The sequence below is a fragment of the Brachyhypopomus gauderio genome, chromosome 3 (genome assembly GCF_052324685.1).
Source record: "Brachyhypopomus gauderio isolate BG-103 chromosome 3, BGAUD_0.2, whole genome shotgun sequence".
NCBI classification, from domain to species: domain Eukaryota; kingdom Metazoa; phylum Chordata; class Actinopteri; order Gymnotiformes; family Hypopomidae; genus Brachyhypopomus; species Brachyhypopomus gauderio.
In genome coordinates this window covers 2,276,309-2,292,870 of record NC_135213.1, presented here as the reverse complement: position 1 = coordinate 2,292,870, position 16,562 = coordinate 2,276,309, and the positions used below count along the sequence as shown (strand labels likewise).

The following is a 16,562-nucleotide window of genomic DNA, read 5'->3' as shown; positions in this document are numbered from 1 at the left end:
AATTTCTTTTCTTTGCCACAGTCTACAGTCCACTTATAGGAAGTTTATTTTGTCTTTTGTGTTGCACACCAGTAAAACAAGAATTGTAATATCTGTCTCCTGTTATTCACAATTCACATGCACTCCACCGTGTCTTTCTTTGTTCAGCCGCCTCTACCCTAGACAGGGGCTGGTTGTAACATGCTATATAATTTGAAATTATTATTATTATTATTATTATAAAGACACAAATATTATTGGGATAAAAGAAAATCGATTTAAACAGATCAACACAAGAAAGCATTTATTTATGAGGCCTTACTGTTTACCTCTGCCTCCCCCTGACAGTCTTGTTGTCATGTTCTGTTTAGCTGCTCCTCTGTCTGCCTGTTGTGGTTTGTCCATGTGCTCATGTTTTGGTTTTCCCATGTTTTCTGCTGCCACGCCCCTGTCATTTGTAACTCCACCCTCTCGTCATTGTTTTCAGCTGTGTCTTGTTTAGTTCCTTGTTTAGTCCTGTATTTAAGTCCAGTGTTTATTCTTCTGTTTGTTATTCATTGTTTGTATGTACCCTGATTCTGTTGATCCAGCAGCTGGTTCATTGTTGTTTATCCCTGGTTTGTTGTCGGGTTTATTTTATCATGTCACTTTGTGTGGGTTTCTTTTCTGTGTCTGTTATGACCCTGGATGTTTTATGACCCTGATTATGGATTTACACTGAATAAATGTCGCTCCTCTCAGCACTTGAGTCTGTCTCAATATTTTTCAACGCCTAGAACATTACGCTTACAGTCTATAATGAACCAAGAACAGTAAATCTGACAAGTGCTTTAAACTGCAGGTCTGACAAATGTATTTTATTGTAACTTGCAGTAAGAGCTTAAGTTTGGTTCCAGCTCAAAGAGGAGGAATAAGACCCCGTCTACACCCGCTGGTCACTGCTGTCTCTAAGCCAATCGGTGCTACATGAACTTTTGTGGGGTGTTTGTGAAATGGCATACAACCTTAACACTATACAAAGGGAGACTTAACACCTAAACATCATAACATCTTAACACCCTAGCACCTTAACACTTTAACACCATACATAGGGAGACGTAACACCTAAACTCCTTAACACCTTAACACCATAACACTGTAACAAGCAACTACATAGCACTTTTGTAAGTCGCTCTGGATAAGAGCGTCTGCTAAATGCCATAAATGTAAATGTAAATGTAAATGTAACACCATACACAGGGAGACTTTCATGCAGCTAGTTACACAGTGTGATTTGAATACTTTCCATGTAGTGTGATAGTTAAACAAAATAACTTGGTACAGTTATTTGTACCAAGTTTCATGCAAAAAAATGTATTACTAAAAAAAAAGCAAAAGTAAACAGTTACACTATATAAAGTCCATTTACATCTATTAAATTAAATTAAATTCTCTCAACCTGAGACAATGGTTTGTTCACAACAGAAGTAAACTTAACAATAAAACCTCTATTCTTAATTAAATAAATCAAATACCCAGTCTGGTAGACATTCAGGAACTTCAAGTATTTTCTTTAATAATGTTTATATCGCCACCTTGAAAATGCTACTTTTTCTTCGGCTTGATCCTGACTCGCCATTTCTGCCTCTTCTCCGTTTGTGTCGTGTGTCACTGGTGTGCTTCGGCACGCTTGTAAAAACACTGGCTCTGATTGGCTACAATAACGCTGCCTTAGCCAATCGCTTACTGACTTGTTAAGTTAAACAGGTGTTACACCGAGAACTGTGACCTATCAAGATCTGTTACTCCTCACTAGCCTGAGCAGCGTTATTACTGTTAGTATATCAATATATAGTAACGCACCGTTTTTAATGACCAGTAATGTCAACCGCATTGTAACGACAGGAAAAGTAATTAATTGTATTATCCCGTTACTGACAAAATGACGCCGTTACCTAACGCCGTTAAAAATAACGGCGTTATTCGCAACACTGGTGATTACTATAACATACACTAAAAGTTCTCACAGTGTGTTCAGAGCCAGTATGGCAATGCTGAAACACTTAAATTAGAAATTTGACTCAAACTGGAATTGAAATGTACAGTTGATTATTCAGCTTTTCTGATCTGTTTCACATATATCATCTGAAACTGCCTCAGGTAACATCTGTGGTTGACTGTAGTGTGATACACAACCCTCATCTCCTGTGTCTGTGCAGAGACGGTGTGTACGTGCACCACTATCTGGCCGCACTCATTTGTAAAGGGTACGTTCCGCTGATTATCAGTTATGCATTGACTGAATCTGGAGTATTTCAACAGAGTGCTTCAATACTGCAGACCTGCAGCGTGAGAGATCAGAATGTTCTCTGGCCATTTAGGTAAAGTCTACATATCATGATTCAGGACTTTCTATGTTTTTCTTTGTGTTTAATTGTTGACAGTATATTTTGATATTGATATGTTTTGATAACTGTTTTAATTCCACTGTAGAATCAAAATTTTGATAATATTTCAGGAGTTCATTTTAACAGTGGCTTCTCTCTCTCTCTCTCTCTCTTACCTTCTCTCTTTCTCTATCTGTGGGCTTTGATTTTTCATGATATGTTTGGGATCACAATACACTTCATATTTATTGAGTTGAAGATGTGGAGAGAACTGTAAGAGTATGAAAGAGAAAGGGGAAGAGGAGGTGAACCAACAACTACTTTTTACAGTTTTCAGATCTATCACATGTTTAATTAATCTGCAAAAATAATTAATGTATAAACATATAACTAATACATAAGAACTAGTGGTGGGCCGTTAACGGCGTTAACGGCGGTCGTTAATTTGATACTCTTATCGGGCGACATAACAATTATCGCCGTTAATCTATTCTTATATAGGTAAGCAAACTATGATGACTTTCAACTTGATAGTTTAGCTCGGCTGTATTCCTAACCAAATTGCACAGTAGGGGCGAGAACGAGTTTTCAAACTTGTGAATTACAAAGCGTTCGTGTGTTTACATGGATGCAGCCACGAAGTCGACAGGTTTGCTTCATGGAAAATTCATTTTTAGGAACGTAAAGTGTTACCGGAGCGGAGCTCGGAGCGGTCGTTTTCTGCATGGCCCTAGCGCTAGATTCGTCGCTATTTAAATATTTCTTTTTAACCGTTAAAACTGCAGAGGACCAAAACTGACTTTTGAAAATTACGTCTGTGAGGTTAAATGTACTAAATGTTGGCTTACATTTCAAATATCATGTTTAGCTGAATAAACATGTTATTTAATGTACAGTATGTAGGCTTACAAATTCATGTTTAACTGAATAAACCGACGAGTAGCCTACATTTTATTGAGCATGTTTTTTTTTTTCTTCAAGTATCAAAGTAGAACAGCTTCCTCAAGCAGTCATTGATGCATTTTGGAAACAGGAGATGAGCCCCTGGTCTAATGCACCCTCTGTATTAAGAAATCCTATCTCAAAAACTGACTTTTAGTCATTACTTGGGTAGTACGCATATGAGTCATTTTAATATAGATTAATCTAGATTAATTTCAAGATTTCAGTGAGATTAATCTACATTAAAAAAATTAATCTATGCCCACCCCTAATAAGAACCCAAACTTTTAGCTATACTTTTAAGACATAGCATGACATTATATGCTGGTGATTAGTGTTATATATGCTAAGTGAAACACTCGCAGTCAAAACCACATCTTCAACCACAAGTTCTACTTCAAGCACTTTCCCACAGTCTGAAAAGGTCTGACAGTCTGACATCCTGTAATACACATCAGAACAGTAAAGGGTAAGAATTAAACAATAAATTCTGTTATCCACAGTCATGAAGGGGTTCAGTATTCTGTCCATCATGTTACCTCTCCTGATGATCTCTAATGGTGAGTCCACACACACAGCAGGACCTTCATATACACACACTAAACCACTAAAGGAAATGATATGTTTTACATGACAAAAGAGACTTTGATCATCCCACTGATAATGATATCATGTGTAGTGATTGTAGTGGGCACACAGACTTTGAATATATCTAATGACCAAAATAATGACATTACTACTTCCCTCTCTGGTATCACAGCCGGATTACTGATAATTAATATGTTGTAGTTCCCTCTCTGGTGTCACAGCTGGATTATGAGTTATTAGTATGTTGAAGTTCCTTCTCTGGTTTCACATCTGTATTATGGGTTATTAATATGTTGTAGTTCCTTCTCTGGGATCACAGGTATACTATAGATTACTAAATATGTTGTAGTTCCCTCTCTGGTGTCACAGCTGGATTCTGGATTATTAATATGTTGTAGTTCCCTCTTGTGTTTAAATGTCCTTTGTCTTGTTCCAGTCTTTTCTCCAGTTGCACCAGTCAGTCCAGTAAAGGTGAATCTTCATGATGTTGCTATTCTCCCCTGCAGTCAGACGTGTTCTGGTCTGGTCACGTGGACTGTGTTCCATAAACCACATGACATTCTGGCTCAGTGTAATCAGACATCCTGTCAGTCACAGGAGGGATTTCACATGTCCCATGATCAGTACCTGAAGGGAGATCTCTCCCTCACCATCACTGATGTTGATCACACAAACAGGGCCTGGTACATCTGTAAATGTGATGGTGTTGAGATCTCTGATGTGCATGTTCAGATTGAGCGTAAGTGTTTTAATGCTTCATTAGGTTTATTCTAACCTGTTAATACATAAACTCAGTCCGACTTCATTACATCATTTGTAATATATTTGTTGTTTTTCTTGCTGCTTCTCCCCAGCTGTAAATGTCCACAAACATGTCGAGCCTGGAAAATCTCTCAGTATGGATGTACCCGTCTTGGAGCCAGTGGAGGTGATTCTGAACAGGACTGGAGACACCACACCAATCACTGTCAGATTGTGTGAGATTAGAGGATGTGAAATCCAGTGTTTGTCTGAGTATGAGAAGAGAGTGACGTTCAATTTCAGTCTGCAGCTGAAAGAAATGAAGGAGTCTGATATTGGTGTTTACACCTTATGGTACACCAGGAATGATGTGGTCATTGGCACATACACAGTAGCAGGTGGTGGTAAGCTTTTATTTTCATTTCTTAACACTTTAGTCAGGGAAATGCTTTATCATCTAATTGGTCAATGTCCGTAAGTGGTTCATGTTTCTCTGCTCACCTTGCTCTTCCCTTTTCTTGCTCCTTGTTTCCATCGTGTAATTTACTGGTTCGTGTTATTTTACTTATGCCTCGTTATCTGTCTTCTTAATTTCATGTTATTCATTGCATTGCCCTTATTTCCCTGTTGTAGTGTTGAGTTTCTGTTTGATTGCATTAGTCCCTAGTTATTCCCTTATGTTTCATACCCAGACTCGTTCGTTTTCCCTGCTTGTCTGTTCTCCCTTCGTGTAGTGTTTGGTGTTCTAATGTCAGTCACCACCAGTTGTATTGGTATACCTCTTTGTTGATTACGTTCCCCCAGGGCTGGACTGGTAATCTGGTGTACCGGGCATTTGCCCGGTGGGCCGACAGTCCTCAGGGGCCGATGGATTTCTTTTTCCCTTCTGTTTTTTTCTAAGATTTCGGCCCACAATTTAGAGGGGGCGGCTCATTGGCCCATCTTCAATATAGACAGTGGACTGAACCAATCAGGATATAGGACGAAAGCGGCCCCACCCTTTCTCTGCGTGGTCCGCTGTAACTCCTGCTATGTTCAGTGATGAGCGCATTGTTAAAGGAGAGGCAGGAGAGACATAAGTGGCAGAAACTAAGGGGGGTGCGGAGAAGTTACGTGCGAAGAAATTGAAGAGTCTCAATGTAGATGCTACAAAATGTGTAAAAATCACAGACATGTTCGCTGCTGTAGCCTTCGTGTCCTCTGTAGGTTAAGACAGCAGCAGCAGACAGGGAGAGCAGCAGCCAGAGATGCAGGCTTGTGAAAGAGAAACCGAGGGACCAGATAGTAACGTTAGGATAAAACAGGGACTTGATTACATGAGAATGATGAGCAATGGCGATTGATTAGTATCAATATTAATTGGTATTTGCATACTTCCCAAATTCCTGCAGCCACGCGCCCTTATTCTGATAAAATAGCAAATGGTCAAGACTGAGAAGTGTTGGATAAGCAGAGTCCATTTTAGGCTATCATAGCATTTTAGATATTTAGGTTAAAGGTGTGTTGAAAAGCTGCATAGAAGTTTGAATTTGTAGCATCTATGCTGTGGTTCAACATGTTTTAAAAAGCACTCAAACAAGTAAAATGATAGATTTTAAAACGTATAAATGATAAATAAAAGCTTTGCAATTTAAGCATGATTACAGTAAGTGTAAAAAAATATAAAAGTAATATTAGCAAAAGATATGCCCACACTGAATAAGAGTAAAACGGTGTAAATGCTTTTAAGACATGTTTGCATTGCATGAATTCATAAAGCAGCTTTGTTTGTAGCTGGATACAAATACATGTTATAAGTATTTTAAAGTATCGCTAATTGTAGTGAGAAACACTCGCAGCCCACAATATCCTTCCAAAGTTGCTGGGTCAAATCCTTGGTCATGGCTTCAGAGCGCCGTGTGACTGTATTCTTCGATACCTGAGTGCTTTGATTGAAGATGGTCGTGCTGATGCTGGCCCGCCTGAGGCCCACCGCCTGCACTGAGGGGACTGAGGCTGCTAGGCCGGGAAACAGGAGCCTTGACTGTTGCTGTGGAACTTTAGAACCATGCTGCGACCACGGACCTGTGTTAACTGGCCGCCCAATGGAGGATGGGTTCCCTTTTGAGTCTTGGTCCTCCCGAGTTTTCTTCCTAATCCCCACCCTATAGGGAGTTTTTCCTCGCCACTGTCACCTTTGGCTTGCTCATTAGGGATCTGGATCCAAACGATTGTAAAACTGCTTTGTGACAACGTGTGTTGTGTAAAGCGCTATATAAATAAATTTGACTTTGACTTTGAAGATAATATTTCCGATTTGTTTTTACAGTCTCGGAACAAGGAATTAGCGGCTTCAACAAATGCCTCTTTTATCATCTTTCCATCTTGGAAGTGTGACAGGCGGGGTGAGCAACTAAAAAGGAAGCGATCACGCCAAGTCTCAGGGAAAGAGGATGGTTTAATAGAAAAGGTGCAAACCAAAAACCCATGCAATAGATCCAAATTAAGGATATAATAACCAGCAGTCAACTGGTACAACAGACAAGACATATATAGACGAACAAACGACCCTCAGGTGGAACCTATCACGGGCCCCGCCCACCTGAGGGACGAACATCATGTGACCAAAACCGGACAGCTGCCGCTGTAAACGCCTGCCGGTCGCCCCCCCACAACGTGACAGACCCCCCCACCAAAGCCGCACTCCCCTCCGGATGTGCGGCGTACAGCAGCAGCACACAAAACACAACAAAGGGGCGGGAGGGTGGGGACAAGACAGGGACCCGTTCCCTGCCGTCCTAGAGCTAAAACACAAAACACATATGCTCCTAGTCATTGGACGCTGACAAGGCAGGGACCCGTTCCCTGTAGTCCCGGAGCTGAAACATAAAACACACACACAGGTTAGCTCGCCTCCTGGGCGGGACCCTGGACCGACCAGGCCGTCAACAAGACGATAACCACGCCCCAGTCGGTCACAGGGCCCTCGCGCCCTAACCGGCCTTAGGCCGCTTAAGCCCCACCGCTGTGTGCGGACCGGGAGCACACAGCCCAACATGTCATAGGTGTGGATGTGTGCAGGCCGCCACACTGGGGTGCGACCACGGCTTCCACCGACCACCTCCTGAACCTACCTCTTCGCTCGGAGCTGACCCCTGCCCTATTCACTAGGGGTCACCCCAGACTCCTGGGGAGTGAACCCCTCCCGGGGCCCCTCATCTCAAGGTGGACTCCTCCACCCAACCCAGGAGCGCCAGAGACCAGGGCCCTGGCAATGCGCATCAGGGACACGCTGGTCACCCCGAGCTCGAAGGGGAGGGTCTCCTCCTGGAGACCCCACTACCTGCAACACATCACACACACGCACACAGACGACACACAACATATAACACGCACTGCCCTGCCTGTTTGACCCCCTTTACCCAGGGGGGAGGAGACCCCTTCTTAGCCTGAGGAGACACCCTGCCGCTAACACCCCAGGCATGCTCTGCCTACTTAAAGGGGTACAGGGGCTCCTACCTGCTCAGGGGTCCCTCCCAACAGGACAGGTCTCCCAACGGAGCAGCGCCTTCTGAGCCATCTTCCTGGCTCAGGAACCCCATAGCTCCCCCCAAAAACATATTCTGGGGGGGGGCCCTCCGGGGAATAACAAAACAAAAACACAGACACAACATATAACACATACGCACCTAAGATGCCCTCCGTGCCACACCCAGTGGCACGGGACCTCAAATGGGCCCCTCCTCACACAGTGACGAGGGGTGCAAGAGAGGAATTACATAAAACAAATCACGCTACACGCTAGGACAAAACGAACACGCAAAGACAGAAACACAAACAAACGGACAGGACCCACCAATACGCGCGCTCTGTAGAGCGTGACGCGCCTACTCCGGCTCTCTCTCTCTCACCATGTTCGCCATGGGATCCGCAGATCTTTGGAGAGAGAGAGCTATCCACGAGCGGCTTGCGTGTCACACCCACAGCGACGCGTCTCTCTGGCTCGCAGTCGCTCACCCCCGTCACCACGGGATATCAGGTGAGCGAGGCGAAAAGAGCAGAGAGACTCTCGCGTCTCACGCGGTCTAGCGTGCAGCACGCATCGGTGGACCCGTCCACACACACACACCACCAGCGAGACACACACACAACGGCACACTCACACACTCGCTCACGTCCGCTTCGTTATTGAGACAATACAACGTATACACACACATACAGACGATAACGAACAACGGACGAGCGCAATGTGAGGTACCGGTAGTCTCGCTGGGCGAGAGCAGAGTCTACCGGTCCCCAGCTCTGGTCACCGCCGTGTTACTTACGGGTCTCAACACAAACAACATTTAAACACGGCGGGACGCGTGGGAACAGACTCAACAACCTCTCATAACCTACACGACAAACACACAGCACGTAGACAAACACTCACCACGAGACATGACCACGAACGAAGGAGAAAGTAAAGGAGACTGGCGGCTTCCGAAGGCTGGTTATTCTGTGACGGGCGGGGTGAGCAACTAAAAAGGAAGCGATCACGCCAAGTCTCAGGGAAAGAGGATGGTTTAATAGAAAAGGTGCAAACCAAAAACCCGTGCAATAGATCCAAATTAAGGATATAATAACCAGCAGTCAACTGGTACACAGACAAGACATATATAGACGAACAAATGACCCTCAGGTGGAACGTATCACGGGCCCCGCCCACCTGAGGGACGAACATCACGTGACCAAAACAGGACAGCTGCCGCTGTAAACGGGGGCGACCAGCAGGGGGCACCCCCACAACGTGACAGGAAGGACTTCTTGTGCTTAACAATTAAGTGATTCACCCGAAATGATGCTTCTGTGGCTGCCTTCGCTTTTGTGGTCAGATGTCAGAAAAATGACTGTTCGGACTGGGATTTTAGTTTTCACCTTTCTCCTTCTCAGCTTGCTTTTCGGAGGAAAGTCAATGTCATAGTTTTTATTAACAGTCCCAAAATGTCGCACCACATTTGCCTTCTATGGAATAGCAACGCCACACTGACAGATGAGGCAAACACATTTAGAATACGACATAGTGAAATACAAATCCTCCTCCCATTCTGTATGGAAGTGGTATGTTTTAGGCTTCTTACTCGGACCAACTACGGCACTCATTTTTATACCCTTTGTTGTATTTAGTTTAAATAAATTGGAGGCTAGCTACGCAGCAAAGTAACAAGTTTGCGCGGTTTAACGTGCATGCGTTGGTTGTCAGAAGTTCAGACGTCAGATTGGCTATCCTGCAGTGTTGGGGAGTAACGAATTACATGTAACAACGTTACGTAATTTAATTACAAAAAAAGTGTAACTGTAATTCGTTACAGTTACAATGAGAAAATATGTAATTCAGTTACAGTTACTTCTGAAAAAATTAAGAATTACAATTTTAGTTACATTTTTAAAATATAAACAAAAACTTTTGCGAAATATTTAATGATATTTTTATTGCTTTGCGCCCTATATCGCCGTTTCCCGCTGGAGCAGCAAGCGCGCGGTTCAGTTTCAGCTCAAGCAGCAATGACAGACGCCTTCAATGGACATTTAAGGAGCATTTGTTTTGTTTTCGTGTTGTCAATAAATGTGAACCATGTGTCACCATCGGCAACTATTTGTGATTATGCCAAGCCTTTGTGTAAATTTCGGAATTTGGAGGTTTATTTCCGATCAGAAGGGTTGCCACCTAGGTCTGACAAAAAACAAGGACACTGTCATACGCGAACGTAAATTGTTGACGGGGGGTGGCGAACATAAAATGGACACAGCGAGAAAAAACAGACGGATTTAAAGTGTGCAGAAACAGTCTAAATAGTCGTTTGAACTAACTTAGTGAAAACCGGGACATTAAAACCGGGACCGAATATTAAAAAGAAGGAAAACCGAGACAAACTGGGACAGCCCGGGAAAACCGGGACAGTCCCGGGATAATATACACACACACAGTGGTTTCCATAGTTCGCTACCTGCTGGGCTAGCTACTACCATTCACTTGAATTAGACTATTAGACTATTAGACTATTAGACAATGACAGACGGTATCAAATGAATATTTATGACTGTTTGGTGTTGGAAAAACGTTTGTCGATGTCTATGACACGACCTAGCCTACCCAATTGGTATCATATCTTAGACCTACCGTTCAACAAGCAACACATTTAAATGAAATTTGTATGAAGTAATGAAATGCAGTTTGGTATCTAATCAAGTGCAACACGTGCAGATTGTATAGAATGCAGTATTTAGAGATACAATGCAGTTATTTACAGCTAGTGTAAGTAAAGATGGTTAATAGATATGTGCAGAGTAGATAAATTACCTAGGGAAATGCATGTGTGTGTAATGTAGTTATGGCAGCACAATGCACAGGACAAAGAAAAATATATGATATAAATAAATGTGATAAATACAGATGGAATCATACAGATAATACAGTGGTACCTCGAGATACGAGCTGCTCTACATACGAGCAATCCAAGATACGAGCACCGAGACGAGCAAAATTTCTGTTCGACAAACGAGTGCACGCTCGAGATACGAGCATGAACCACTAGGTGGCAGTACAGTACTGTATTTCAATACTGTTGTAGCGACTACTCCTCGCAGCGAATTCCACAACAGACAGGCACTTGGCCCTTTAAGTGACACTGGGGGAGCGGCGCCAGCGCGCCAGGGGAGGGGGAGAGGACTGTGCTTTTGTTTAAGTTGCGTGGTAAATAAAGTTTCCCTCCTCTGGATTTTCTGGATTACGCAGTTTCTGCCTTATTTCCCGAACCCGCTTCACTGTACTGTACTACAAACGTTTTTTTTTTAACATTATGGCTCCGAAAGTTCACCCAAAAGGCCTAAAACCAACGAGTGAGTGTTTAAGCAACTTTTTAAGTTTAGGTAATGTGATGTGTGTACGTAATTTTTACAGTTTAAACATGTTCTCTGTTACGGTAATTTCTATTGTTCAGCATGTACGTACGTGTGTACCGGTGAAGTTACTGTACGTATTGTTTAATTATACATGTTGCGTGTGCCTTTATTAATAAAGAACATGTCTTTTTTTCCACATTTACGCTAGTTTTGTGACTTTTTTAAGGACCGGAACCAATTACAATACTTTACATTGTTAAATTGCTTCGAGAACCGAGCAGTTCGAGATACGAGCACGGGTCTGGAATGGATTAAACTCGTATCTCGAGGTACCACTGTATACAGATTATCCTATACCACTGTAGATAGGGCTATACAGATGTAAATTGAAGAGGAACACTGTTCAGATTTTGTGTGGATGGTAAGGTATGGATAGAGAAGGAAAGAATGGTCTTTGGGAAGAGTTCAATAAGGTGACCGCTGTGGGAAAGAAGTGGTTTCTGAACCTGCTTGTGTTAGTCTGCAAACTGTGAAAATGGTAGAGCCTGGGGGAGGAGCAGAAAAGAGTATGGCCTGATGACAGGAGTCTGAGAATCTTACATGCCTGGTGCAGGCATCTCTTCTTGTGGACCTCCTGTGATTGCCTGTCAGCAATTCCCTCTCAGCTTAGTACTCTTTTAAGTTTCACACTGTCAGTTCTCAAAGATTAAATGTTGATCATGGGTCAATACTCATTTAAACCTTAAAGTAATCAAAAAGTAATCCAAAAGTAATTAGTTACATTACTTTTCAAAAGTAATCAGAAAAGTTACACTACAATTACATTTTAAACAAGGTAACTTGTAACTGTAACGAATTACTTTTTTAAAGTAACTTACCCAACACTGCTACCCTGTATGTCAATCAAAAGACAACTCTCAGTGCAGATGGATGATAGCCTGTCATTCATCCTCTACTTTTTAATGTAATGCTGAAGCAGGTTCGGGAAATGAGGCAGAAACTGCGTAATCCAGAAAATCCCAAGGAGGGAAACTTTATTTACCACGCAACTTAAATAAAAGCACTCTTCTCTCCCCCTCCCCTGGCGCGCGCAGGCGCCACTCCCCCAGTGTCACTTAAAGGGCCAAGTGTCTGTTATGGAATTAGCTGCGAGGAGTAGTAGTCGCTACAAAGCGATCTACCCTCACTTCCTTCGCGATCGACCAGTAGATCGAGATCGACGTATTGGGCACCCCGTTATAGCTGTTTAAAGGAGGGAGCACCTTTAACCTGAAGAATTAGAATTGAGCTGTTATATCGGAGAAATTCAGAAAATACATATTAGAGATGATTTCAATATCATAAAAGTGATTGTGATATAATAATGCTAAGACTGAATCCAATTACTTTAACTTTAATTACTTTTTACTAGTAATAAAAAAAAACAAATTTCCACGTCGTACCCCACATATATAAATTACAAGTCGGTTGTGCTCCGCTAATTATGAGGGGCCAGTCTAAACCAAAAATGCCAGGTCCGATTTTTTGTCCCAGTCCAGCCCTGCATTCCCCTGTATTTAGTTCTCTCCTCGTGTTTCGTGCCTTGTCTTATTTAATTAATAAAATCTATGCAAACTCTGCCCTAGTTAAACGTGACAATAGTAAAAACATGATTTTAATTGCTTTTGTATTTGTTTTAAAGAACAGAGTTATTTAAAAGGTCTTGTGCAAAAATATAATTTATATATTTGTAAATACAATATGTATATGAATAAGAATATGTATATGATTGGCTCCAAAACATAAATGCAGTCAGTGTTTCTGAGTTACTGTGTGATGTGTTTTTCTGCAGTTCCACCTCAAGAGATACGGAATCCTACTTCAAGAGTGAATGTTAATAACAATGCTACCCTTTCCTGCAATCGGATATGTTCTGGTCTGGTCACATGGACTGTGTATCGTAAACCTCACATTCTGGCTCAATGTAATCAAACATTGTGCCAGTCAAAAGAGGGATTTCACATGTCCCATGATCAGTACCTGAAGGGAGATCTCTCACTCACCATCACTGATGTTGATTACAATAAGATGGCCTGGTACACATGTGAGTGTGATGGTACACTTCTATGTGATTGGAATCTTGAAGTAAATGGTAAGTAATACTTTACTGTCTGGTTGTGTTCATATGTCAGATGGATCAGTAAATTAGAACAGTAGATACAGTGAGTACTGTGAGTGTTTCTGTATAATTGTGTAATACTTACACACTACACACACACAAAAATACCAGAATGTTCCTCATATTTGTTTCTTTACATACAGCTTCCAATAAAAAGGTTCATGTCCTTCCTGGAGAATCTCTCACCCTGGCTGTGCCTGTCTCAGAACCAGTGGAGGTGGTGTTTAATAAGACTGATCATGACCGTGCAATCACTGTCAGACTGTGTGAGATTAGGGGGTGTGAAATCCAGTGTGTATCTGAGTATGAGAAGAGAGTGTTGTTCAGATCCAGTCTGCAGCTGAAGGAGATGAAGGAGTCTGATAGTGGTGTTTACACCATAAGGGACACCAAGAATGATGAAGTCATTTCTACATACACAGTCACTGTTGGGGGTAAGACTTGATTTAAATATTCAGTCTATAAATGTAGATGACTCTTCAAGTTCTAAAATGTACTTGTTAGTGACTGTTTCCTGTAATTTGAGAGTGGAATATAAGTAGGAAAATAATATTGTTATTAATGATTCTTATATAATGTATACATATGTATACATATAATGTATACATATGTATACATTCTGTCCAGGGTCATATTACCAACAAGAAGGGATATGGAAACACAATGACAATACAAAAAAAAAATTAAAACTGTTTGCAAGTTGCACGTTAAGCTCCGTCCCACCTGTCTATCTTGTTTTGGCACACACACACACACACACACACACACACACACACACACACACACACACACACACACACACACACTGTGACGGGCAGGGTGAGCGAAACAAAATGGAAGTGATCACGCCAAGTCTCAGGGAAAAAGGATGGTTTAATAGAAAAGTGTGCAAACCAAAAATCCGTGACATGATTCAAATGAAGGATATAATGACCAGCGGTCAACTGGTACAAAGACAAGACATATATAGACAAACAAACAACCCTCAGGTGAAACAGATCGCGGGCTCCACCCACCCGAGGGACGAACACCACAACAACAACAACGACAACTGCCGCTGTGGACGGAGGCGACCAGCAGGGGGCCGCCGTACCGTGACACACACACACACACACACACACACACACACACACACACACACGCACACACACACACACACACCTGTACCTTGTTAGCCCTCTTTGTTCTCCCACAGCTACTTGTTGTTGGGTAGATTATTTATTATTATACTGTTTACTGTAATTGTGTGATAATCCTATTAATATGAAAAATTTAAATGTAAATGTAATAATATATAATCACCTATTGATTAAAACCTCCCCTCACATTCCCCTCTCACCATTCTAAGTGGTTTTTTTCCTCTACCAGAGGTCTGGGAGCTTGATGGTCCTGTACAGTATCTTAGTTGTTCCATAGACTGCACTCTTATAGATGGAGTTGGAGTCACTTCCCCAGAGTGCAGGTCGCAGCCCCTAGTGCCCCTATTACTAGTGATGGGCAAATTACACAGAGACTGCATAGCGTGTCACTCTTCCTGAAGCATTGTTTCAGTGATGCTCTTTAGAAGTTGCTATGGCTTCGGTTGTCCACCAGATATCACCGTCACTGAAGCCTTGAGGCTTCACTTGCCCATCACTACCTATTACCACAAAAACCACTGTTGACTTGGCCTTCAACAAACTTACATGTAAAGCACAGGCTGAGTAGACTCCTAATGGACCAAAATGAAAGTTTAATTATTTTAATTAACTGCTGTTGCTGGTAGCATCCCAAACGCAGCATTCTGTTCAATCTTAAATCTCATCATAAAAGTACATACACTAGTGTGTTTAACACACACTCAACACTGAGGGGGTCACTTCTGGTATGTTCTGTGTTTAGGAAGACAGGACGGACCTGGCAGAACTGCTGTGGAGAAGGAGCCAGACAACCTGGTGCTGGCAGTAGTACTACCAGTTTCAATAATACTGGTGGTGGTGGTGGTGGTGGTGGTGGTGGTGGTGAAGAAGAAGAAGATGGTGGTGGGAGTGTTAGGAAAGAACTCACAGTGTTGTGGGGCACAACCAACTGAACATGGACAAGAGGAGCAGAGGACCAGTCAGAATGGTTCAGGGACGGAAGCTGAGATGTCTCCCTTGAATGGCCAATCAGCGTTGTAGCCCTGTGATCCTGTTTCTGATTCACCAAATACTGAATTATCGTTTCTTGTAAATGTTTTCTATTCATGAAGTAACAAACTGTTCATATGACTTGTTACAAAAGAAGGAAGAATTTTATGTAGCTGCTTTTAATCAAAATGCACTTTTGATTTCTATGTATCACCAAGTCATTCAGTTGAATCTATCACTTTAATATAGGCTAGCATAAATTTTTTATGTGCTTTGCATTTGCATCGTCTTCAAGCCGATACTAAGGACCTGCTCGTTCTTTTTGCACTGTATTGCTGTATTTCAGCCCATACTTCTTGTGTTATTGCATTCTTGTTTTTGTTGAGTATGGAAAATAAAGAACATAACGTTTAACCTCCGCCTTTGGCCTCCTCAATCCCCGCGTTATAAAAGGAAGCAATCACACCAGGAGGATTTAAAATTAAGTGCACCAACATAAAGCCTGTAACATAATCCACATGAAGGATACAATAACCAGCAGACAACTGGTTCAAAGACACAACAGGTGTCGGGTTGCATAATGGGCCAGGCCGACCTGAGGGACAAACACAAGAACAACAGGACAACATGAAATACTTCCGCTGCTGATGGGGGGAAGGGGGGGGCTCAATAACGTGACAACATCAAGGTAAAAAATCTGATCTGACACACCATGCAAATTAATACCATCATATTCACTTTATTAGAATCTATTTGTCTTTAATTACATGCATATATTACATTAGTGACAGTATTGGGGTTTTTCATAAAAAAACACTC

The 16,562-nt window shown here is 42.1% G+C and overlaps 1 protein-coding gene across 1 annotated transcript; it reads left to right on the top strand.

The window, feature by feature from the left end:
* The first annotated feature begins 2,169 nt into the window (after window positions 1-2,169).
* LOC143509681 (uncharacterized) lies at window positions 2,170-15,974 on the top strand. The gene is made up of 7 exons (XM_076998519.1): window positions 2,170-2,339; window positions 3,791-3,847; window positions 4,312-4,614; window positions 4,730-5,020; window positions 13,309-13,608; window positions 13,779-14,069; window positions 15,517-15,974. The coding sequence occupies exons 1-7, from the start codon at window positions 2,321-2,323 to the stop codon at window positions 15,792-15,794; spliced, it is 1,539 nt and encodes a 512-aa protein (XP_076854634.1). The 5' UTR covers window positions 2,170-2,320; the 3' UTR covers window positions 15,795-15,974.
* The last annotated feature ends 588 nt before the right edge of the window (window positions 15,975-16,562 follow it).

Coding starts and splice junctions, on each gene's coding strand:
- LOC143509681 (XM_076998519.1), top strand. Junction 5,021..13,308: donor ATACACAGTAGCAGGTGGTG/GTAAGCTTTTAT, acceptor GTTTTTCTGCAG/TTCCACCTCAAGAGATACGG. Junction 14,070..15,516: donor ATACACAGTCACTGTTGGGG/GTAAGACTTGAT, acceptor TTCTGTGTTTAG/GAAGACAGGACGGACCTGGC.